Source organism: Mesoplodon densirostris, chromosome 7 (genome assembly GCF_025265405.1).
Source record: "Mesoplodon densirostris isolate mMesDen1 chromosome 7, mMesDen1 primary haplotype, whole genome shotgun sequence".
Lineage (NCBI taxonomy): Eukaryota > Metazoa > Chordata > Mammalia > Artiodactyla > Ziphiidae > Mesoplodon > Mesoplodon densirostris.
Genome location: NC_082667.1, coordinates 41,120,886 through 41,145,756, shown reverse-complemented (window position 1 = coordinate 41,145,756; position 24,871 = coordinate 41,120,886). Strand labels below are relative to the sequence as shown.

At 36.4% G+C, this 24,871-nt stretch overlaps 1 protein-coding gene across 8 annotated transcripts in view; it reads left to right on the top strand.

The window, feature by feature from the left end:
- The window catches only part of DEUP1 (deuterosome assembly protein 1), a 220,634-nt gene that overhangs the window by 142,199 nt on the left and 53,564 nt on the right, over nt 1-24,871 (top strand). For 6 of the 8 annotated variants that reach the window (XM_060102846.1, XM_060102848.1, XM_060102847.1 and 3 more), the window contains 4 exons: nt 6,445-6,616; nt 8,017-8,112; nt 15,100-15,234; nt 22,225-22,464. In XM_060102846.1, coding sequence (XP_059958829.1) covers nt 6,445-6,616; nt 8,017-8,112; nt 15,100-15,234; nt 22,225-22,464 — 643 coding nt within the window. The remainder of the gene's footprint in view (nt 1-6,444; nt 6,617-8,016; nt 8,113-15,099; nt 15,235-22,224; nt 22,465-24,871) is intronic. The other 2 variants (XM_060102851.1, XM_060102852.1) reach the window with 2 other exon arrangements.

Below are 24,871 nucleotides of genomic sequence, written 5' to 3'. Positions count from 1 at the left end.
AGTATATCCCTTAATTGTTGTAATCATAGTTATTTTTACTACCTGTTTTTGAATCTTCTTACTAGCTTTATAAGTGATTAATTCACTACCTTTACTATATAATTACCTTCCCAGTGAGATTTATTCTTTCATATGTGTTCTTGTAATTAATCAGTGCCCTTTCTTTTCAGCTTCAAGAAGTTCCTTTAACATTTCTTGTCAGGCCAATTTAGTGGTGATGAACTCCTTTAGCTTTTGCTTTTCTGGAAAACTCTTTATATCTTTTCTGAATGGTAACTTTGCTAGTTAGAGTAGTCTTGGTTGAAAATTTTTTTCTTTCACCGCTTTGAATATATTATGCCACTATACATTTAGTAGAACTAAATAATAGTAATATAACTAAGACAGATAGTATGTTAATACATTTTTTAAATGAGTTTTATTAGAATATTTTGAAAAAGGTAAGACCTAATAAGATTGCTCATCAGCCTTTTGGAAACTCATTTTCTTAGGCTTGTCCATGTTGCATGAAATAGTGTCCTCTTTATTTTTTCTCCCTGCTTCCCTTCCTCTCTCCCTCCCCTTTCTCCGTGATGACTTCTATATTTGTTTTTTAAGGCAAAACCCCTCTTCTCTCTCCCAAGGTGAAGATCCATTTCTGTCAGACATCTCTCATGTCCTGAACTGAACTCACTCTTTTTTTTTTTTTAAATAGACCTGTTATCCACTTCTGTTTTCCAGACTGGTGATATATAGACTGACCCTACATTTCAGTTTGTCGAGAACAACCACTGTTTACATCTGTTGTCCTGGAATAATTATTATTAGTGCCCCTTTCACTTTTTTTTTTTTTTTTTTTGCGGTACGTGGGCCTCTCACTGTTGTGGCCTCTCCCGTTGTGGAGCACAGGCTCCGGACATGCAGGCTCAGCAGCCATGGCTCATGGGCCTAGCCACTCCGTGTCATGTGGGATCTTCCTAGACCAGGGCACGAACCCGTGTCCCCTGCATCGGCAGGTGGACTCTCAACCACTGCGCCACCAAGGAAGCCCTCCCCTTTCACTTTTAAAATTGTCCTGGGTTGGATAACAAATCATATGGTCACCATAGTTATCTGTCTGATGAAGGTCTGCCTTTTAAGAATCAGCACCTAAGCCCATTGTTAAAGGACTTTGGAGTGACATATAGTCCGTGTATCTTACCCTAGCCCCTTTTACTCTGAATGACTCTCTCCACATTCCCTTCCCCTGCCCTTTCCCAACACACTTGCCACTACTGCCTCCATTTACATCACCAGCTTTCTAGTTTGCTCTCTCTTCATCTCCAAATAATGATGTCCTGATATTTTAACTCTAGGATCCCCAGACTGGTATGTTACCCTGCAAGTCTCAATGTGCCCCCTCCTTTCTGGCTTAATGCATTCAGACTGCTGTCCTGACCTCAGGATCTTTCTCTTGTGAATTGCTCCCAAGGATAAACCCAATAGTTAGGGCAGGGGTTTACATGTCTTAAGTAGTGTTATCAAGCACAATCCAACCAGTCTCCAGTGCTGAAAGATTCAGAGAATTTTTTTTTTCTTTTTTAGCTCCTCAGTCAACTTTTCTAAACTTGGAATAATAAGGTCTACTTTATGGGATGTTATGAGGATTCATGACAGGAAGTACAGGAAAGTAATTAGCATAGTGTTAGTCAGCATTTGACTAAAGGAAGAAATAAAAATATAAATAATGTACTGTCCAGTTATGGAGGAGGCTAAACTAAGCCTTTTGTATTTTATTTTAAAGTTCAGTAGATTTAGGAACAGATATTGATATGGAGACAGCTGAACTGCTATTAATTATCTCTGAGAAACTGAAGAAGGGAAAATATACTACAAGATTAGACAATTGATTTTCAAAAGGGAGTATTAAATATGACATAAAGCTGAATTTGATGTAAAAGTGTGTTTGACTAAATCTTAGGTAAGACTCTGGAAAAGATTATCAGTGGTTTGTGAGCATCCAGAATAGGAAGCAGTGGCCACCAGGACTCAGCATGGATGCACCCAGATCACTGCATGCTAGACCAGCCTTGCTTCAAAGTGCAAATATGCTGGTGCATCAGAGAACATATAGACAGAGATGTACTTGGGCTTTGGCATATTTTATAGGGCTTTTTACCACATTTTTTGTGGGAAAAAAAGTAAAGTTAATTAAGTGGATTAACATCTGATTATAATAAAAGAAATAATCAACAGATCACTGTGACCCTGAAGGGCTTGATAATGGAAGGCCAGAGGGCTCTGTCCTCTCTCCTGTCCTTTATGACATCTAACAATCACTTGTATGAAAAAAAATGTATATGTAAAACAAGTAATGCTTGTCAACTCTGCTGCTGACACAAAATTGGGAGGTATAGTGAATATATTCTCTGACAGTACCAGGATCACAAAATATAAGCTCAGATGTTACCTCTTTCAGGAAGGTTTCTGTGATTGTCCACACTGTCCAATACCCAAGGGGTATTCGAGCCCCTCCTTTCTGTTCCCAAAAGAACTGTATGTATTCATCAATCTGTTACTGTACCTGCCTGCCTTGCAAGTCTTCCTATACACAGGCAGTTGGTCTTGTGTCTCTATCTTCCTAGTTCCTCTCACAGTGGGTAGAAGTCACCTGTGAATGTTTGCTTCCTTAAAGAATCAGTGATGACAACCTACACAGAGACTGAAACTGTAACACTGAAATGTAATGAAAATAAATATAAATCCCTGCCCTTGGAGCATCCCCCAAAATGAAACAATCACAAGATAGTGAGTAGGTGACTTTACTCGTAGCATGCATTAAAAGGAAAAAGCATGTTTAGCAAGAAAAAAACTCGCCTTAAAAGTCATATGATATCACTGCTTTACCCTTCCCCCTCCCAAATCCAAAGCTAAGGTGATCTTCATCTGCTTGAATGAAAGTATGTATCACCTAAAACAAAGGATGTGAGAGTCCCTCTCTGAGCTAATTAGACTATACCTTGGGTACCATGTTAAAAAGTTCTGAACAATACATTTCAAGGAGGAAATCGACAGACAGGAAAGAACTTGTTCAGAGGAGAGCCACCAGGATTATGAAGGTTCTGAAAATCTTAAAATAGTCATTCATTTCTTCAACTAATACACAGTTCAACAACTGTATATTAAGCAGGTAGTATTTCCTAGGCAGTATACTAGGTAGTCAATGGTAGAGAAAAAAAAATCTCTACAAGCAATTGAAGGAAATAAAGATAACTTGTGAAAATAAACAAAGACCACCCAATAAGAACAAATGAAGGCTATTTATTCAAAGATTTCTATAAAAAGGGAGTCAGCTGTCACTTGCATTTGGCAGACTCAAAGACAGGAAGGAGAGTGGGAAGGCTTAACAGTGAAAAACCAGAAGGCTTCAGGTATGCCTCAGCCCTAGGCTGTCGACATGGGGAAGCTAGAGGCAGGATCGTTAGAAGCAGGGCCTCCTATGTGATTAGTTTGGGGAACATATTTGCCTTTCTCTGGTTGGTCCTGAGTTGGAAGTGGAGGCAAAATTGGAGAAGCTGTCAGTCATTGACCAACTCTTGACCATTCTAGGACTGTTGCTGCAAAGGTTTGGGTCAGAATCCATTACCGTATATTCTGGCATTGTCTGTTAGTATGTTCAGTCTCAAATATTGAACATTGAGAAGACTCAGGAAGAATCTGGAGGTACACTGATAACTGTATTCAGTGTATTGATAACTGTATTCAAGTATTTTATAGTCTACAGTGTTGAAAAGGCATTTGTTCTCAATGGTTACAATGGATCAAATTAGGACCAGTGGATGAAAAAGTTCTTCAGTATAAGAAAGAACTTTTAGGGCCTCCCTGGTGGCGCAGTGGTTAAGAGTCCGCCTGCCGATGCAGGGGATACGGGTTCGTGCCCCGGTCTGGGAGGATCCCATATGCCGCGGAGCAGCTGGGCCCGTGAGCCATGGCCGCTGGGCCTGCGCGTCCGGAGCCTGTGCTCCGCAGCGGGAGAGGCCACAACAGTGAGAGGCTCGCATACCAAAAAGAAAAAAAAAAAAAAAAAAAAAAGAAAGAACTTTAAAAAACCCACTTCTGTCTAGATGCAATCTCAGACAGTGGTTACCTGCTAAAGGAAAAGTTCAGACCTAGGCTGGGTGACTTCTTGGCAGTGATATTACAAAATAGACACAAACTTAGGCATGCACCAAGTGGCACGTACTTGATACCTTTGTTACCAATGCAGAATCTGGGCTCTGTCCTAGATTTGCTGAATCTGATCAGTGGGGTATGATAGATGATTCTCTCCAGAAACGTTTGTGGAAGGTATGCAAACACTGAATGGGTAGTTGGACTAGATGACTTGTAAAAGCCCTTCCACCTTGAAGTCTAATATTCTGACTTTTGCATATCATAGTCATAACCAGGAAATAAACATTTTGGTCACTTATTTAACAATACTGATTGAGTAGCTCATATTATGCCATACTCTACTTTAGGCCTATATTTTAATTCCATTAGCATGGTACATTCCTATATGCTAAGGAGATAGTAATGGAAAATACTCGTTTGTTGACTCTTCAGAGATTTATTGAGCATCTGCTATGTGCTGGAGCACTGTGCTAAGCCTTGGGGAGATAGTGATGAACAAGACTGATGTAGTCCTTTTTCTTTCAGAGCTTACACCAGCAGAAAAAAATAAACAAAATGTATTTACAGTAAAGGGTGATACATGTTGTTATGAAATGAAAATGGTGTGGAAACCATTCTTTTCGTTCTGTTGTTTTTCCCCACATCAGAACTTCACTCAAAATCCAATCAAGTTTTTTATAGAGGAATTAGTATTTCCTTTCCTCAGATTTGTTTTAGGTTTTAAGTAAAAATTGAGAGCCTTTGGGCCTTAGCCCAGGAATGTTAGAAGACTTAAGAATGGCATTTTGTACTTAAAACCTCTCTGGTGTCAAAACTGGTGAATCTGCTGTTGAATAAGCCAATCAAAGGGACATCCCTTGTTCAGGGTGACTCTGGGTATTTGAGAAAGGGATTGCGGAAATTCTGAGTTCTTTGAGTTCAAATACCTATTTCTAAACCTATTGCAACAGAGCTAATTTGTACTACATTTTTCAAGCAAGTTCTTACGCAAAACACCATGTCTTTTGCTGTGTGGTATACAGGAAGGAGCTTAATTAAGATGGAAAGCAGCCATCTAGGATCTAGTTCTGGCTCTTCCATTAATTAATGTGTGACCTTGATGTCGCCGGGCTTCAGTTTTTTAAAAATGCTAAATGATCCTTAATTAGCCCTAAAATTCTGATTTGGTGAAACTAAATGGAGGAAATGATGTCTTTTACACCTGCCTCTCCTGCCTTCCTCCCAGCTATGCAAACATATTGGAAGCCCTATCAGCACCATTGAATGGACACTGAAGTAACTTGCTTTTCTAATCTGGACATTTGTGTGTTCTTTAAGCTGAAGTCTGAGGCCTCAACATCTACCTGCTTATCCAGGCTGAATGACTGGATTTATACCAGGTCCTTGCGGAATGCTTCAGCTTCTATGAAGGAGAACTCTACCCTGGGAGCACTTAGCAATCTCTCCAACTCTCGGTCTCTATAATTCTAGTTATCATCAAGCGTCTTGTTTCAAACACATTAGACCTTCCTAGACCCAAAATATTACCACTTTTCTGACTAATAGTATCCCCATTGTCTAAAATCTTACATTACTCTGCCCACACCTGCCCACTTAGATTCCTTCCAAAGAGACACCACCAGCCAGATCACACCAAATTTCTCTCCCGAAGGAGCAGCAGTGTAGCCCAGATAGTACATTTGAATCTGGTCCTACCTAGCCTGGGCTTGTTCCTCTCTCCCTGGAAGGCACAACTGAAGCCCCAGCTGACCTGCCATCAAACCTCCTCAACTTATGATAAGCACATAGGTATATATATATTTACATGTAAGAGCATGGAATCATTTTTCATAATTAGAATTTTCCTTCAAATTGGCCCACTCTAAAATTAATTAATTTATTAATTAATTGATTTATTTATTATTTTTAAACTAACTTTCTTTATTGTGACCTTATTTCTGACATAATCCACACAATATTTTTTCATTTTAGGACTCCCTTGTCTAAGTCAAAACTTTTGGGTCAGGGAGATCCATGCATTACCACCAGTACATAAGAGAAATGCAGGCAGTGATTTTATCAATGTATTGCATTATATTATGGCAGCAACTGTACTTTTTAAAATGCCTTTGAAAAGTATGTACACTGTTAGCTCTGAAATTAGCTTTTAGTTTTAATTTAAAATGTTAACCTCTGGTTTTCGGAATTCTTCCTATTTAAATAATTGAACAATTTGAGGAAATAATGATCAAGCTATTCAAAGCAAGATCATAATTTTTCTTGTTCTCACATTTCATTCTTTTTAAATGTATTTTACTTTTCTACAATTGTCAGAGCTTCTCCTTGTGAGGCTGAGCTTCAGGAATTAATGAAACAAATTGATATCATGGTAAACAACAAAAAACTGGATTGGGAAAGGAAGATACAGGCTCTGGAGACACGATTAGATCTTCGGGATCAAGAGTTGGCAAATGCACAAATTTGTTTAGAACAGAAAGGTCAAGAGGTACTGCATAGATGTGTTAATAAATTGTAAATTCCTCAGACTGTTATAAATAGTATTTGTTCTGTCAGAATATATTTTTCATTACATATACTTTTTATCAGGCATCAGCAATAGCATTTATAGCTTGAAATTCTGTCACAATGTGCTAAATGTATTCTATCAAATAAGCAGCAAACAGAGCTTAAACTGGTAGTAATTTGCCAGTGCAGACAGAAATAGAGTCTAGTCAATGTCATCTAGTAAAGTAAACAGACATTCAATATGTATGTGAGATAAAAACTGTTTGCAAGCAAAGATGTCCATGCTTTTGCTGCTGTAGAAACAAAGTAGTCAACAAAGCTGTGCCTTTGGATGAGGCAGAGTTCAGGAGCATTTGCCTTTCCTCATCGGCTAAAAAAATATTTCCTAAAAGAAGTAAAAGGTAAAACCTTGATTGTAGAACAAGAGAGAAAACAGTTTGGTGAAGGGAGTGTGTGTATACCTGGGCGCCCACTTGGGAGGAATGCCCTGGGCCCCGGTGAAGGTGCTTGTGGCCAAGCTGGTGATAGTAGGAGGTCTGAGTGCTCTCGGGCCTGCAGAGGAGTTCAGGAAAGGCATACGCTTCACCTGATGTGGACTTTCATGTCTGTGAATTTTTCTTTGGGGTGAGGCATAAGAAACATGTTTACTGATCACATGCTAATAACTAAAACATCAAGTCAACTTGTTCAGTGGCTGTTTTTCTACCTCTAATGGCCTCTCAATGGAACTTAGTTTTTTATCATGGTTAACTAAGTTATTGTTTGGCCTAGTTAGTTAGCAATAGAGGCAGGTCATAAGACCTGGCATATGGAAGGGACTATTTTCTCACTTTTGTACCTGTCACAATACAGATGTGCGAACAGGGGCCTTGCCTACTCTTTAAGCAAATTCTGTAAGCCAAATCCCTAAGAACTCCTCTTAGACATTTTTCTTTTTCTTTTTAATTTGTTAGTTCTTATAAAAATGTAACAATTATTCCACAACACCACTAAAACAGAGTTCCCATTGAAGGTAGTAGCACCTAAAATAAAAGCTGAAGTGTGTCTGCAGGGGTTCTGCCCCAGGAACGATGACACAAGCCTCCCAAAAAGATAATACGAAGTAAATTTTAAATCTTGCTTTAAAATGTGCTGGTGAGAAGGATCTTTTGTCAAACATCCATACCATACTGTCTTAATGTGTACCCAGTGGAATAGTGCTAGCTACATTTGGTTTTTGTGAATTTAATTATTAATAACTATTCTAAGAACCACAGTACAAATATTTATTCTTGGTTTGGTACAGCAGTTTTATTTGAACTGTACTCCTCTTTTGTACATTTTCTGATTTTGTCAGGCAAAATTTAGGAAAATCAAAATTAAATTTTATTCTTAATTCAGGTGGGGTTCCTTAGACAGAAGTTGGCCAGTTTGGAAAAATGTAACTTAGCAATGACTCAGAATTATGAAGGACAACTACAAACCCTAAAAGCTCAAGTAAGGAAACTTATTACAGTTTAATATCATATGTTTTGGTATATGTTTTGACCTATAAAATTGTGTTAATTTTAAAATTTAAAAAATTTAAAATGAATTATTTTTAGTACAAGCAAAAGTTCTAGTATTTCAACTACAGGTTATATGTTTGGCCCTGTCTTTCATTGTTTTATGTGTATTGATTTTGTCTCTTTTATTAGATTGTCAGCTCTGTATCCCTTTAACTCTTAGCACAGTGCTAGACTAATGGCTTTCTATTTATCAAGTGATTAGTAGATTAATTATATCATGATAATTAGCTTTGTGAACAACAACAACAAAGTATTATCTTTTGTAGTCCCTACTTCCTACTAGGGGTGTCCTTTCTTCTATGGCAATTTAAAATATGGAGGTTTGTTATTATGAAATAGATATTTGAAAGAACAAAACTGGTCTTTATTGCTTTGTTACTGGTAGGACTGTTTCATAAGTGAGAGGGCTTCTGCATATATGATGAGAGGGATACTGATTTCTTTCTGATTTATCCCTATATTATACTCCCCACTGTGCTAGGAAGCAAAAAGTCTTCTCTTTCTTCCCACAGGTGACACATAGGGCAATAAGCATCTGAGCATCTCAGGTCTCGTAGGTACTGTAGCCTTGCTTCACTTAGTAAATTAATCAATGGCACATATGGTTTGATAATGAATTTTACTTTACAACCAGCTTTTTTTGGAGTGCAGAGATTTCACAGATGATAATATAGTTAAAGGAGCCCAAAGAAGTTAAAGTTCCTCCTTACGTACCTTTTTAGGGAGGTGATCAGCCATTACAATAGGAATATGAAGTATTTGATTCCACTTAATGGGTATGATCTTACAAGACTAGCTCTTAAGTCTACCTAGATATTTTGCCTGCAATTTAAATAGCTGCTGCTAGATGGTAGCTTGAATTGTGAAACTTTATATGGGTTTTCCTAGTTAAGACTCTAAGCATTTAACACTTAAGTCAATCAACCTTGCTTTTTCTGTAAAGATGAAGCTCTAACATAGCAACATAAATATTGAATCACTATAATTTTTCAGTATAAACAAAGAGATCACAACCTGGAATAAGTTTGAAAAAATACAGAAATCTAGACACAAGTTAAGTACCATCTCTAAATTATATTTAACGAGTTCAGTCACAGCTTACCAGATCTTTAATTTCTGGATTTTTTTTTCATGTCTGTTGTTAAAAAGTTTGGGGCTTGTTTACAGGCACTGAGCAGTCATTTAATATATGAATCCTTGCCATTTGATGCTTTGAAGCTCTATTTTATTACTCAGCTGCCAGCTAGCCAACAAATGTCTTTATGGCAATTTTCACAAAAATTTGTTCTGTGTACTAACACTGAGAGCTTAGGAAATGCTATTTACTCTTCCTCTTCTCCTGGACATTCACAGTGCATAGTAGCGTATTACAGGCTGTGAGAAGTCTTGCTTTAAAAATATCCATTTAGCCTTTTTAATCCATCATTTTTCAAACATATTTGACCATGGAACCCTTTTGTTTTTTAAACTAAAACCAACTAACACCATAGCACAGCTACAGTGTAAACACCATAAACAAGTGTTTCATGGAATACACTTTAGAAACACTACATTGTTGTTGAGAGAACAGCTATATGCTTCCGCTGCAGTTTTCTGCCTCTCTTTTCTTCTCTGGTTAAAAGAAAGGAAGGGAGAGAGTTACGGGGGGAAGGCAGAAGAGAAGGAAGGGGAAAGGAGGGAAAAAGAAAAAGAAAAGTACTATGTATTTGACTTGGTTTGCATAATAACTAGTAATATGTCATTTTCTAACCAGAAAATGATATCTTGTGGCAAACATGCTTTTGTTGCTGCTGGCTCACTCTACTGCTTCTTTCTTTGAAATTCTTCATTTCTTTACAACCTTATTTTCCTAAAATACCTTAAGGGTACATTTTACCACACTCTGCCTTAAAAAACTCAACTCTGTCAAAACTTTCTTGTAGAAATTGCTTCCTTGTATAAAATGGGGTGTTTTCTTTTCCTTCTAACCATTATAAAACTATAATTATATATATATTTGAGATTTCTACTTCTGGAAAGGTGGAGTCAATCTACTTTCCCCTATTCTTCCTGCTAAATGGAACTAGAAATCCTGGGCATTATTTATAAAACAATAAGAAGACTCCGAGAAGTGGAGAGGAAAGACAGACCAGCTAGGACCTTGGGACCCAAGGAACAACATGGTGCTGAGTTCCTGGAATTTCTTTTTACCTCTCATATCCCAGACTGGATAACAGAGAAGCCAGCAACCCAGACACTCCAGTGGGCACAATCAAACAAAAAGAGCCCCAAGGAAAGCCTGCTCCCTACAAGTGAAAAACCAGAAGAAAAGACAACCTACCAAGATTAAACACTTTTAGATTATAACTGCTTGACTCTAGCCAAAGGCCACAGAATAAGACTATGGCTGCAAACACACTTCACCAGCAGAGACTGAGTGGACTGCCTCGGTTCCACCCTTACCATCTGTAATGAGGTAGCCCAGGCCCCAACCTGGATGGAGTCAGAGAAGACTGAGTGGAAATCCAGGAGTTTCATCACCACTGAGTGTCAACAAGGCCCTCCCCAGCCCATGGTGTCAGTGGAGACCATGTGGAGAGCCTGGACTTCTCTGCCCATCTGGTGGTGATGAGACAGCCCTCCTCCTCTTCTCTGGAATGGTATCCGAGGAAGCCTAATGAGGAGTCAGGACATTCACCACCTCTCCATAGCAACAGGGCTACTCCCCTCACTACAGCATCATTGAAGGCCGTGTGAGAAGCAGTAACAAGGCACTTATGCCCCTCCAATCAAAGTGGTGTCAGTGAAAAATATGGGGAGCCTGAACTCTTACTCCCACTCAGCAGTAATTAGGAACACCTCCTCCCAGTTACCAGCTGAGGCCAAGTTAAGACCTGGACTTTCCCTGCCACCTGACAGCAATGAGGCAGCATTCTATTTTTCCCTACTAGGATGTTGTCAGAAAAAGTACTGCTAAAACACAATATTTAAATAAAATCCAGAGTCATGTAACACAATACCCAAAAATGGCCTCAGTTAAAAAATCGCTCATCACACCGAAGACAAGGAAGATCTCAACTTGAATGAGAAAGGCAATCAAGAGACACCAACACTGAGTTGATATAAGTGTTAGAATTATCTGACAAGGAGTTGAAAGCAGCTGTTATAAAAATGCTTCAATGAGCAATTACAAACATCCGTGAAACAAATTAAATTAGAACGTTTTAGCAAAGAAAACTAAAGAGCAAACAGTTAGATATTTTATAACTGAAAAATACAGTAACCAAACTAAAAAAATTCAATGGATAGGCTCAAAAGCAGAATGGAGAGGACAGAGGACATAATCAGTGAACTTGAACATAGCAAAATAGAAATTACCCAATCTGAACAACAGAGAGAAAACAGACTAAAAGAAAATGAAACTCAAGGACCTGTAGTATTATTACAAAAGGTTGAAAAATTGTATCATCAGAGTCCCAGAAAAGAGGATAAAAAAGGGTAGGACTGAAAAAGTATTCAAAGAAGTAATGACTGAAAAGTTTCAAAACGTGGCAAAAGATGTAAATCTACAGATTCAAGAGGCTGTGTGACACTCAAATATGATAAATCCAAACAAATCTACACCAAGACACATCATGGTCAAAGTTCTGAAAACTAAGACAAAGTCTTGGAAACAGGAAGAGAAAAATAACACTTTGCCTATATAGAAAAACCAATTCAGATAATGGATTTCTTATCAGAGACCATGGAGGCCAGAAGGAAGTGGAATGTTTTTCAATTGCTGAAAGAGAAAAAATGTCAACCCAGAATTCCATGTTCAGAGAAAATATCCTTAAGAATCAAGAGGAAATTGAGAAATTCTCAAATGAAGGAAAACTAAGAGATTTTGTCAGTAATAGATCTGCCCTAAAAGAATAGCTAAAGGAAGTTCTCTTGGTAGAAAGGAAATGATAAAGACTTTTGAGACATCAGGAAGGAAGAAAAAAATTGGAAAAAGTGAAAACATGGGTAAATGCAACAGACTTTACTTCTCTTGAGTTTTCTATTGATAAATTGTTTGACAGCTGAAGCAAAAATTATAACAGTGTCTAAAGTGATTCTTAATGTATATTGAGAAATTTCTTAAAGACAATAATGTTAGAAATGGGTCATGGCAAAGGGACATAAAGAGAACTAAGATGCTGCACTTCACTTGAACTGGTAAAATGTTGACACCAGTAGATTGTAATAAACTATGCATCTATAATATTACACCTAGAGCAATAACTAAAAATGCTATACGAAGAAATACATTCAAAAATATTATAGATAAATCAAAATGGAATTCTAAAAAATGTTCAAAGAACCCAGAGGAAGTCAGGAAAACTAAAACAGAGAAACCAAAATCTGGACAACAAACAGAAAACAAAAAATGTCAGGCTTAAACCCTAGCATAATAATAATTACATTAAATGAAAATGGTCTAAATACACGTGTTAAAAGATAGAGATTTACAGAGTAAATTTTTAAAATAACCAAACTATATGTTGTGTTCCAGAAACTCCTTCAAATATAACTACATATGTAAATTGAAAGTAAAAAATAGAAAAAAAATATAGAAAAATATATACCCTACAAATATTAATCAAAAGAAAGCAGAAGTGGTGCCAAAATAATTCAATGGAGAAAGAATAGTCTTTTCAACAGTGACAGGACAACTGGATATCCATATGAAAAAGAATTAAGTTCAACCCTTACCATAGACAAAAATTAACTCAAAATTGATCAAAGACCTAAATATAAAAACTAAATCTGTAAAACTCTTAGAAGAAAATATTGGAGTAAATCCTCATGATTTTGGATTAGGCAGTAGTTTCTTAGATTTGGCACCAAAAGCACAAGAAAAATTAGGTAAACTTGATTTCATGAAAATTTTAAAAACCTTTGTGCTTCAAAGCACACCAAAAGAAAGTGAAAAGACAACTGACAAAATGGGGGAAAACATTTGCAAATCATATATTTGATAAGGGACTAGTGTCCAGAATTAAAAAGAAAAAACTCTTACTAGTCAACAGTAAAAAGACAGAAGACCAAATTTTAAAATGGGCATAGATATAAATAGGCATTTCTCCAAAGGAGATATATAAATGACCAATAAGCACATGAAAAAGTGCTGAACATCATTAGTCATTAGGGAAATGCAAATCAAAACCATAATGAGATACCCCTTCACACCTGCTAATGGCTATAACCAAATGATAGATAACAGCAAATGTTGGTGAGGATATGGAGAAATTAGAACCCTGTACATTACCACTGGAAATGAAAAGTGGTACAGCCACTTTGGAAAACTGTTGGCAGTTCCTTAAAAAGTTAAACTTAGAGTTTCCATATGACCCAGCTATTCTACTCCTAGGTATAAACCCAAGAGAAATAAAAACATATATCCACACAAAAACGTGTACACAAATGTTCATAGCAGCATTTTTCCATAATATCCAAAAAGTGGAAACAATCCAAATGTCCATCAATTGATGAATGGATAAACAAAATGTGGTATATCCATGCAATGAAATATTATTCAGCCATTAAAAGGAATGAAATATTGATACATGCTACAACATGGATGAACCTTGAAAACATTATGCTAAGTGAAAGAAACCAGACACAAAAGACTACATGTTGTATGACTCCATTAATATGAAATGATCAGAATAGGCAAATCTATAGAAACAGAAAGTAGATTAGTTGTTGCCAGGCCTTGGGGAAGGAGGAAATGTGTAGTCACTGTTAATAGATATAGGGTTTCTAATGGAGGTGATGAAAATATTCTGAAATTAGATAGTGTGATGGTTATACAACTACGAATATACTAGAAACCAATGAAGTATATACTCTAAAGTGTGAAGTTGATAGTCGGTGAATTATATATCAATTTTAAAAACAATGTGAGAAGGAAAAAGGAAGCAGCAATGACTACATTACTGTCAGATAAAGTAGACACAATTGTTCACAGCTTTACTTATAATAGTCAAAAACTGGGAGCAACCAAAAATGTCTCAATATGTGAATGGTCAAACAAACTGTGGTTACATCCATACCATGGAATAATACTGGGCAATAAAAAGGAATGAACTATTGATACACTCATGCATATATTGTAGTGACATCAATTTCCTGGGTTTGATACTGTACTATATAGTTCAATAAGATGTAAATATTTGGGGAAACTGGGTGAAGAGGACGCAGAACCTCTCTGTAATACCTTTGCAACTTCCTCTGAATCTATACTTATTTCAAGATAAAAAATAAAAACAAAATAATTTGTTAAGTTATTTAGAAATTTCCTCACAGATGTTGATAGACCATGACACTTATAATCAATTACTTGAAGGTAGAAGCAAGAAAAAAAATAATACAGAGTCTAAGTTATAACAAGAATTACTGGTAAGAAAAAGATTATATCAAGCTTGATATTTAATTTTATTTAAACTTATATCAACATGAATAAGTGTATGTTGTTTATATCTTTTAAATTAAGTCCTCGGTTTTCTTAAATGGAGTATAAGTCGGTTATTTTATAGATTGACTTACTGAAATTAAAATCGTCAACACAAGATGTCACTAAATAAAAGTAAGAAAAAAACTTGGTTGTTTTAAATTTTGAGGCTTGCTATATATGGTTAAGACAAAACTGAACAAAACATTTTATCAAGTGAATCGCTGTTTAACTGTGCAGTTAATGAAGTTCCAAATTTACACGAAAGCGGAATTGCGTTCAGCTTCAATACTTTAGTTTTAATAACTGGTTCTATCTTCACTAATTGGAACATTTAAGCTTTACTGCATTTCCTAATCGTGACTTAAATTTTGAAAGAGGTACACAAGAAAAGAACTATCGTGAAATCGAGTTAGGAATAACCAATAGTAAAATGTTATCATTCTGTATTATTTACAGTTCTCCAAACTAACTAATAGCTTTGAAAAACTGAGATTACACCAGATGGAACAAAATAAATTTCGACAAAAAGAAGTACCACGTGTCAAAGAAGAAATACCCTTTGAACTGAGCAATTTGAACCAGAAATTAGAGGTGAGCTATATTTTCTTAGTTTCTCCCTGTGTATTGAGATTGGTTTTTGTTGTTGCTGTTGAGGGCTATTTGTCTCTAGTGTACACAATGACATGTACCGCTGTGGTAACAAACTCCATTAGAAATCAACTTCTCATTGAATATATTTTCTTAGTGCACCTTCCCTTCAGGCACTTAGTGAATTAAAACATCACTTCAATTTATACATCTTTTATGTATATCAGCATTTTTGGAGAGCAAAAAAAAAAAGTTCAAAGGAACTGCAGATGTTGAGTGAAACTGAAGGACATCCCTGGGGTCACTTAAAGTGTCTAGTAAATCTTTTAATGGCTGTTTAACTATTAGGTACTTAAATCCCAATGAAGCCTCATAGCAGTTTTCAGAACAGAGCTTGAAGTTTTAGGATCTTTTCTTTGAAGAGGTAGTGCCACTCCAATATAGCTACCCCATGTTACCCGGAACTTCTAAAATCTCAGTCCCTATAAAGGTTTACTATGTCATAGATACTTATTTTAATCCCCTTAACTTTCCAACCTTGGAAAAAATAAACCAGCTATTTTTCTTCCCTGTGCCCTTGAGCATTCCTGCTACTGGTCACATAACAGCAAATAGATTCTAGCATGAATTCCTGTTCTCTAACCTTAGCTAAATTCCCAGTGCTGCTCAATCATTGTTTTTTAATTGACCTCAAGTTGACCCCTATCATGTTATCCCAGTCATTTTTTTTTCACTGTTCTCAAGCCTTAAACCCCAGCTTCTCCCACTGTCAGCCAATGATTTCAGTTTCTTCTACTTTGTTAATAGGTAATGGTTCTGTACTTCCCAGTCAACCACGTAGAAGCCTCTTAGGAATCTTTGATCTGTTCCTTTCTCTTACTCTCATATTCCAGCCCAGATTTGCCCCTTTCCTTTGTCTAATGCCTCTTATCTCTGTCTTTTCTCCTGTCTAATTGTCCTTGCCCTGTTTCATACTTCTTCATCTTTATCATGACTCTTCAATTAAGTCCTTCTCAAACTTTTCCTCCAAAATTTTTTTTTTTTTTTTTTTTTTGCGGTACGCGGGCCTCTCACTGTTGTGGCCTCTCCCGTTGCGGAGCACAGGCTCCGGACGCACAGGCTCAGCGGCCATGGCTCACGGGCCCAGCCGCTCCGCGGCATGTGGGATCTTCCCGGACCGGGGCACGAACCCGTGTCCCCTGCATCGGCAGGCGGACTCTCAACCACTGCGCCACCAGGGAAGCCCTCCTCCAAAATATTTTTAAGAGCAGGAAAAAAAAAAAAAATCTGGAATTACAGTCCTAAAACCAGACTATTGCAAGAACTTTGTTGGAAGTCTTTGGTTTTAGTTTTTAAATTCCTGCAAATTTTATATTGTACTGAATAATAAATGTACATTCTTTTAAATACAAAATTACTACCACTAAGTAAGTTTGACCCTCTAGGAAAATGCACTGTGTATAAGTCCCTGGCTCTTGCAATGGTGTAACTCGACTGGCTTCTGAAATATTCTGGTCTCACAGAAGATGCCCAAAGATTGCGACGTAGTATACATGAGCTTTCACTGAAAATGCAGTTAAGTCACTGATGTTCCATTTGATTGACTTCTCATGGGGATTAGTGGGAGAATTACATTCATATAAATTGTTTGGACAAAGAAAAAGCCTTAAGTTAAGTACTTTGTGTGTATACATTTTACATTTAGGGAGCTAAATATTTATATAAAATGTATCTCATGAAATTATAGTGGAAATTAGTAGCAAAGTATGACTTGATATGTTTGTACTTATACAAAAATTTTTAAGTACACTATGTAGAAACAGTTTAATCTATTTTATTACAGAAATGCTTCGTGTACCTGTTTTTGCTTAGAGGCATCTGAAAAATTAATGTGTAGGAGATGGGCTATTCCAGTTTTAGTCTACATCTAAGCATGTTTCTCCTTGGGGACAAACATTTATACACTGGTACAGTGATCGAGCAATGGGACGCAGCTTGCTATAGTGGAAGAACCTGACAGTTTACAACTTAAAATAGGACCTGACTGACTCGTTTATTTGCCCTGTGACCTTTAGACAAGCTGTTAACTTCACAGAGATTACAATTTTCACCAATAAATGGGGCTAAAAATATAAGTGACATTGTGGTGATGGAAGAAAAAAATATATGTGTGTTTAGATGCACACTCAAGCATTTGGGGGTAAAAATACATGAAGTCTGGAAGTTGCCTTAAAATTCTCCAACAAGAAAGGGTGAAGCGATAGATGAAATATAGATGGACTGAGTTGACAGTAGTTAAGCTGGGTGAAGGGTATATGGGAGTTTGTTTTACTCTCTACTTTTATGTAAGTATGAAAATTTTCATACTAGAAAGTTAAAACTATCTTGCAAGTGGAGGTTTGTAGAGTCCCTGACATACAGTAATCACTAAAGAAATGGTCATTCTACTTCTCAAGATTTAGTAGAGGGATTAAAAATATATATATAATAACATAGCTTCTGCTAGAAACTTTGATTGTAATGCCTCTGATCCACTCTCAAACTTAAAGACCCAGAAAAGGTTTCTAGCTGCGGAAAACTTACTCTGGAGGTTTAGGCAAGTGTACAGAGCCTCTGGAACTGGACCCTGGGCCGACACCTCCAGTCTCTACAAAATCCTTATAAAGCTTTCTCTGTCTTTGCATGGCCTCATGACTGCTGGAGATATTGTGCTTGCTTGCTTGCTGATCTTGAAACCAATACATCTGTAAGACCAAGGAAGCCAGGACTGTTATAAGGACCAGTCTATATGTTTGTAACACACATTTTTAGCCTTGTTTGGCCTCATTCTTGGCCTCATTTCTACCTGTTGTAGAATTTGTAAGGAAGTGAGGCTGATGTTCCTGCCTCCTCCTAAAGCATGCTGGGAAATATTTATTGTCAAGATTGAGATTGTTGGGTGTTAAGTATTAATATCATTGAAAGATATGAACTGTGCAAGTCAACCTTGCCCACATTTTGACTTCTGACTCCAAAAACTCCTTTCTAAATTAAACAGCAATTTTTTAATCCACCTTGTACTGATTTGAAGTGTACCAAGTTTTGTAAATTTGTCACTACTTCTGAAGACCCTGTTTTCATGTACCTAATTTTAAATTGTCAAATGTCAGAATCAAAGTCAATAACTTTAACTGAACTGTCTCCATTTATCTTAATAAATATGGTCTATTTATCAGGGTATTATTATATATTTAAAACAGGGTCTATCTATATTTCTCCATCTTTATTACCACCACTCAATTTCAGGTCACCTTTAATTACTATAAAAGCCTCCCAATTTATAGCCTTCTTCCACTGATTATTTTGGGACTTTTGGATTTATAAAATGAAGATTTCCCCAAATATTCCTTAAAATCATTTCTCTATAGAAAATATGAAATGCCATATTCTCATTTTAAGCAAGATGTTCATTCTCTAAATTAGTATATTTATTTTCCAGCTAGCCAATCCAGTCATTTCAGCCATCTTCAAAACATCACCGATCTCTCTAGCCAAATGAACTCTTTTCCAATTGACATATTGTTGGGGATGGCTAAGATAATCATGGCATCATCTGCATGGCTTTTATGTGGCACTATTATTGTACTAATACTGTAAAATTATTTACATGTACATTTCCCTACTTTATTTTATATATAAATTGATTTTCTCTTTCAAAAATTTGTTTCTTTTAATCATGAAATATTTCCAAATTCTCCTCTCTCCACAGTACCTGCTGGACACTAACACTACTAATACTACAATTAATACTACTGAGTTGATAATTGGAAACATCAATGCATTCATGCCATGTATCTACATTCAGTAATATATCGCTATGGACTTAGTAGCTATAGAGTTTGTTTCCAACCACATTGTTTTCTTTGCAAAATTTAGTGAGAAATGTTTACATTTTTGGATATATTAATACCATGCTTTTGTTTGTACATTCATGTAAGTGGTGCCTGGCACTTTGCCATGCACTGTGAGCAATACAAAAGTAATGAAATACATAGTCCTTACCCTTAAGTTGCTTACAGCCTGGACAGAAAGATGAGATATGATGGCCAGCCCTAGGCAAAATTGAGAAGCAGTGAAGTTTTCTTTGGGATTCCCAAAGCCACATTCTTTCCTCTTATAAATTTGTGAACAGATAACCAGGCTCCATGAAGACACTACTTGAGCAAAATGGTGAAGAACTGAGAGCATGCTGTATCAAGTAGTTCTACCACTTCTTCCCCAGCTTAGCCCAGTTGGTACTGCCTAAAGGAGGCCTGAGATGGTTGTTCTGTCTGTTCTCAAGAATGGGTCAATCTTGGCTTCACCTGGGATAACAGCTTTGAAAGCCAGAGGGAACAAAGTCACTAAATCAGTCCAAGCCCCACCCCCTCAAAAACAAGGGAGAAGGTTTGGTGACTGAGTGTAAAGAATGAAAGAAGGGAAAAAAACTTCTGGTGTCAGCTCAGGAAATAGAAAGGAAGTACTGTTTGATGCAAAAAATAGTTTGAAAGTCCGCTATTTGTTATCAGCATTTGTTATAAAAAATTTTTACATTTTTAACAAACAAAATCCTTATTTTTAAAAAGATGCAGTAAAGGAACTATACTCTAATAAAAATTAAAAATAAAAATAAAATAGCGGATTCAATTCCATACTTTCCTAGCAAAAATTAGAAGATATATCTATTAGTAAATACAAGATGAGTGATTTGATACTTTTTTGTTTTCCTAACGGGGAAAGAATGGATTTACTTTTTTTCTCAGAAGAAGGATGTACAAATGAAAGAAGCCCTGTTCATTGTGCTTTAAAATGAATAATTTTTTCAATTTATATATCTCTCTCCACTTTTTAAAGGAATTTAGAGCAAAGTCAGGAGAATGGGACAAGCAGGAGATACTATATCAGACTCATCTGGTTTCTTTAGATGCTCAACAAAAAGTATTATCTGATAAGTGTAATCAATTTCAGGTACATTATCTAATACTATCCTCTAAATCAGAATAAATTAGAGGTTAAATACTATTACTCTCTTTACCATTCAGCATGTAATCCTTCTACAGATACAAATGCCAACTAAGGGAAAATAACCAGAGTAGGTCCAACACTGGATAGAGTTACAAGTGCGTGAAATATCTGTAATGGTGACTTTAGTCTGTATGTCTCAGAAGGTGGTGCTATTAAAAGTCTCCATTGTATTATGTCATTAAATAACATGTTTTTGCATGCCTATCAGCAAGTCATTTAGAAAGTCTTAAGATTGCTTGGTCCTGGCACTCTAGAACCTTACAGCCTAGACACAGATAATACATGTACAGGTTTACAGATAATTAATGACAAGTGAATGAAAAGGATACAAATCCTTTTGGAGGTCGAAGGAGTAAGAGAAAACTTTGGACTGAGATAGTCAGGAAACATCCTCCAGCAGGGATGGGACTAGGCCTGGGCCTAGAAGAAGAATGGCTATATTTTGAGACAAGAGAGAATGTATTCCAGGTGGTGGAAATAACATAAGCAAAGTCACTGAGGCAAGAGAGCAAAAGGCAAATTCAGGGAATGGAAAGTGGGCCAATTGACTGGAAGTCCATGTGGGAGGTGAAGGGGCAGTAGGCGGGAGGGAAGGCTGGCGAGTTGGATATTAGATTGTAATAAGCCTTAAAGGCTTACCTAAGGAATTTGGAATTTTTATTAATGCTGGTAAGAAACATTTTTGTTTGATATATACTTATTTTTCATTCTTTCTTTAAGTTACTTGAATTATGTGTTATACATGTTCTCTGAATTCAACAATACAAAATAATGTGATGTAAAACTGATAGCCTCATCCTCTATTCCATTCTTATCCATTTAATATAAGCATTGTTAACAATTAGGTGTTTATCTTCACATACATTTTCTTTTGTTTGTACAAATATGTAAATATATGCTTGTGTGGAAATTGTATATTTTTCTTTTGTAAATTTTGCTTTTTTACTTAATAAGCCATGAATAGCCTTTTGAGTCACTACTTAATTAAAATATTTCAAAGTATATAGTGTATATATATCATATATACCATAGTATATCATAGATGTACCATAATTCTTTCAATCATTTCCTTATTAACTAACACTCAGGTTGTTTCCAATTTTCTGCTATTACAGTAGTGTAACAAATACCCTTGTATGTACATCTTTAAATACGAATACTTTCCTTTTGTTAAATAAAAATCCTAGAAATGATCGCTGAGCCAAAGGGTATGTTCATTCAAATTTTTAATAAATATTAGCAGATTACTTTCTTAAAAATGATAGTAATTTATAATTCATGAACAGGCAACAAGACTACCCCTACTCTCACCAGCATGGACTATCTGTCTTTTGATTTTTACTAACTTGATGGACTAATAGTAACCTTGACTTCATTTGCTTTACGTTTCTCTGACTACTTGTAAGGTTGAGCATCTCTTCTTGTGTTTCTCAGCCTTTTTCATTTCCTCTTCTGTGAATTGCCTGTGCATAAACTTTGCCCACTTTTCTTTTGTGTTGTTTGTCTTTTTTTATTGATGTGTAGAAGTTTTTGTACATCGGAAATCACCCTTGTTATACATGTTGACAACTTTTTTGTACAATCCAGATATTTTGTTTTATTTTGTTTATTTTTTGTCATAGAGACATTTTCAACTATTATGTAATTGAATCCATGCTTTTTTTCATATCTTCTATATTTTCTTTTTTGCTGAATAAGAATTCCCTAGCAAAAGCCGTCTACTCTACTCTGCATCTTTGCTCTGAGGTTATACAGATATATTTTCTCTTTATGCCACCTGAAATTGAGGTTTTAGAATAAACACAAGACTGAATTATGAAGGACAAAGCTTCATTATCTAATAATATATTTAAAGATGTTTTTACTAATTCTTTTCTATCATTCTTGAACTTTATGTAAGCTTAAATACGATATTCTTCACTTAACTGACACAATTTTCATATTTCTCAGAAACAGGAACAAAGTTACCAAACTCCACTAAATAGTAAAAAACAGGGCATAGAAGACAGCAGCTCTGAAATTCCTTGGATATGGGAACCAGATACCAGTTGTGAAACCAATGAAAGAGATGACTTTGTTATTGAAAAATTAAAATCAGCTGTGAGTGAAATAGAGTTAAGCAGGAATAAGTTACAATATGAAAATCAGAAGCTCTTACAAGAACTAAAAATGTACCAAAGACAGTGCCAGGTAAAGATTTATTTGTTTTTCAACTGTTACAGCCCATAAGTTGTACAAATGATGACTCAACAGGTGTATGGATTAGACAGCTAATTTTTTTTATTACATATGTAAATTCCGCTCATATATCCTCTTAATAAGTAATTCTTACTTGATGAGTAAATTCAGTAATCCCATGGGTACTTTTCCCCACTTGGTGCACTCAGGTTCTGCAGCGATGTAATAATAAATATTACCAGTGCAGTAGAACAGTGGTCTCTCACAGACCTCTCTTCCTAAAAACCATGGCCCTTTAGCCACACCACACCCTCTGTCCCCAGTGTTCATTCTCTCTGACGCTGTGCCTCTTTGCCTCTCAGGAATCCTGGGCTGGAGACCCAGGAAATTATTAAGGGTTTGACAATGTAATCACCTCCCTGAGAGTCATTAGGGTCACTCCCTGTGATTTATCACCATTAACCTTATCATAATCGTTTACCAAATAGGAGGTAACTCCACCTTGATAGATGTGATGGATGGTTTTTCCAAGGATTAATTTTTTTCTTAACTCAAAAATCTTTTTTTGTCTCTCTCTTGGAACAGCTAAGAAGGTTATGCAGCATTCACCAAAATTGATCATTACCAATTTCTCGACTAAATATGTATTTCTTATTCATGGCTCTCCCAGTTACTTGAGATATTCTGTGGTTTTCTCTCCCATTCTAGGTCTTATCTCCCACCAGCAAACATTCAGCCTCTTTCTACTGATTCCTCTGTGTCAGTTGGCCCATTTCTTAGTCCCACTCTACTCCCTCCTCAGGCTGAGGTCACCTTCCCAGGCCAATGCCTGAGCAGACTCCCACATCTCTAAGATATTCTACCTCAGGCTCTTCTTCCCAGGGTCATTTCTTAGTGTTGGGCCGACTTCTCCTTCCCTCCTTCTGCCACATTGTATGTGGGATTACGTGGGGGATTCATCCTTTCCCTTCTTTCTCTGCCAGCATCTATCTTCTGTGTTCCCCTGTCCCCACGTTGGCAAGGGGACAGAGCACAGGCTCCCAGCTTCTCCTATCCTGTGGCATTTCAAAGAGACGTACAGCTTCCCACCCCAAACTCCAGCTTTGTTTGGGGAGGGGGTGTTATTCCAATACAAATGAGAAAGCAAATGTACACAAACCAAGCTAAACCACAAATGCTAAACACTGAGAAAGTCATACATCTTCTAGAAACAGAAAAGTTATTGATGATGTTTTCTCTGGATTCACTAGAATGTAAATGAGACGAGCCCCTCCTCTTCTGCTCTGGAGCTTGTCCAGGTGCTTTCTAGTGTTTAGCTCGCCGTCAGCCCACCAGTCCTGGTGGAGCTGGGTTTGCGTGACTGCTGGTTCTGACAGGCTCCCCTTCCTCCCAGGGGCTGCTTCCCCTTCATCCCCCTGGACAGGGGCCACTGGTCACACCTCTGGCCCTGATTTAAAGATGACTTAAATTTACATTTTGCAGTTGTCTTTATACTGCTAGAGGCTGCACCAGGATCACAAGGATTCACTTGTAGAAAAAAAATCTAATTATTCTGGAGTATGTTTCACACACACACAAAAGATATATTATAGTTCTAATGAAAAGATTTTTGAGAAGTAATTTGCTTCAAAAACTTCAAGGTATCTAAAAGCTAAGATTTCTACTTCCAGGAAAACACTAATTAATTTTGATGCAACTAGAAAAAAATGCTCAAAATGATGCTTTTGTTTGGCCTTTTCCCTGTTTTACTTCCAAATTTTACTTATGTTTCATTCTTTTGCTTTAGAATAATTATCAATTATTTACTGCTTGATAACTGATTGAGGGTTCAAAATCACTGCTTCTCTCAAACCATTAAGCAAATTTCTAACTAAACAGAAGGGCCTCAAACTTGTTTTACAAAATTTATATTTTACCAAATGGGAATAATTAGAAGTGAATAATCACTGTAACCAGTGCATGTACTTAGAAAGAAGTTTCTCTTCTCTTTTTGCAAAACTGTCATATGATGGTGTTCCACGTCTTGCACATGAATTTAAAAAGACAACCATTTCAGTCTGAATTACTGTCACTTATTGTATATAAAATTCTCTTTAGTTTACAACACACTTTAATGCCAGCTGCATCTGAATTTTCACACGAATCACATCTTCTCACTTGTCTTTCCACAACCTTGAAATGTGTCAGCATAGCTATTAATTCCATTGCATATGTTTATTTACTGTGCTGCACTACTCACATTTTGAAAATGTACAATATTTCCCATTGGCAGTTAATGACAGAAATAAATTGTTCTGCATTTTTTCTAATATCTATGCCAAAAAAAATGGACCTTTTTTGTTTGCTTGTTAATATGTCATTAAGGTACTAGAGCAGCACTGTCCAATAGAAATATAATGCAAACCACAAATGTAATTTA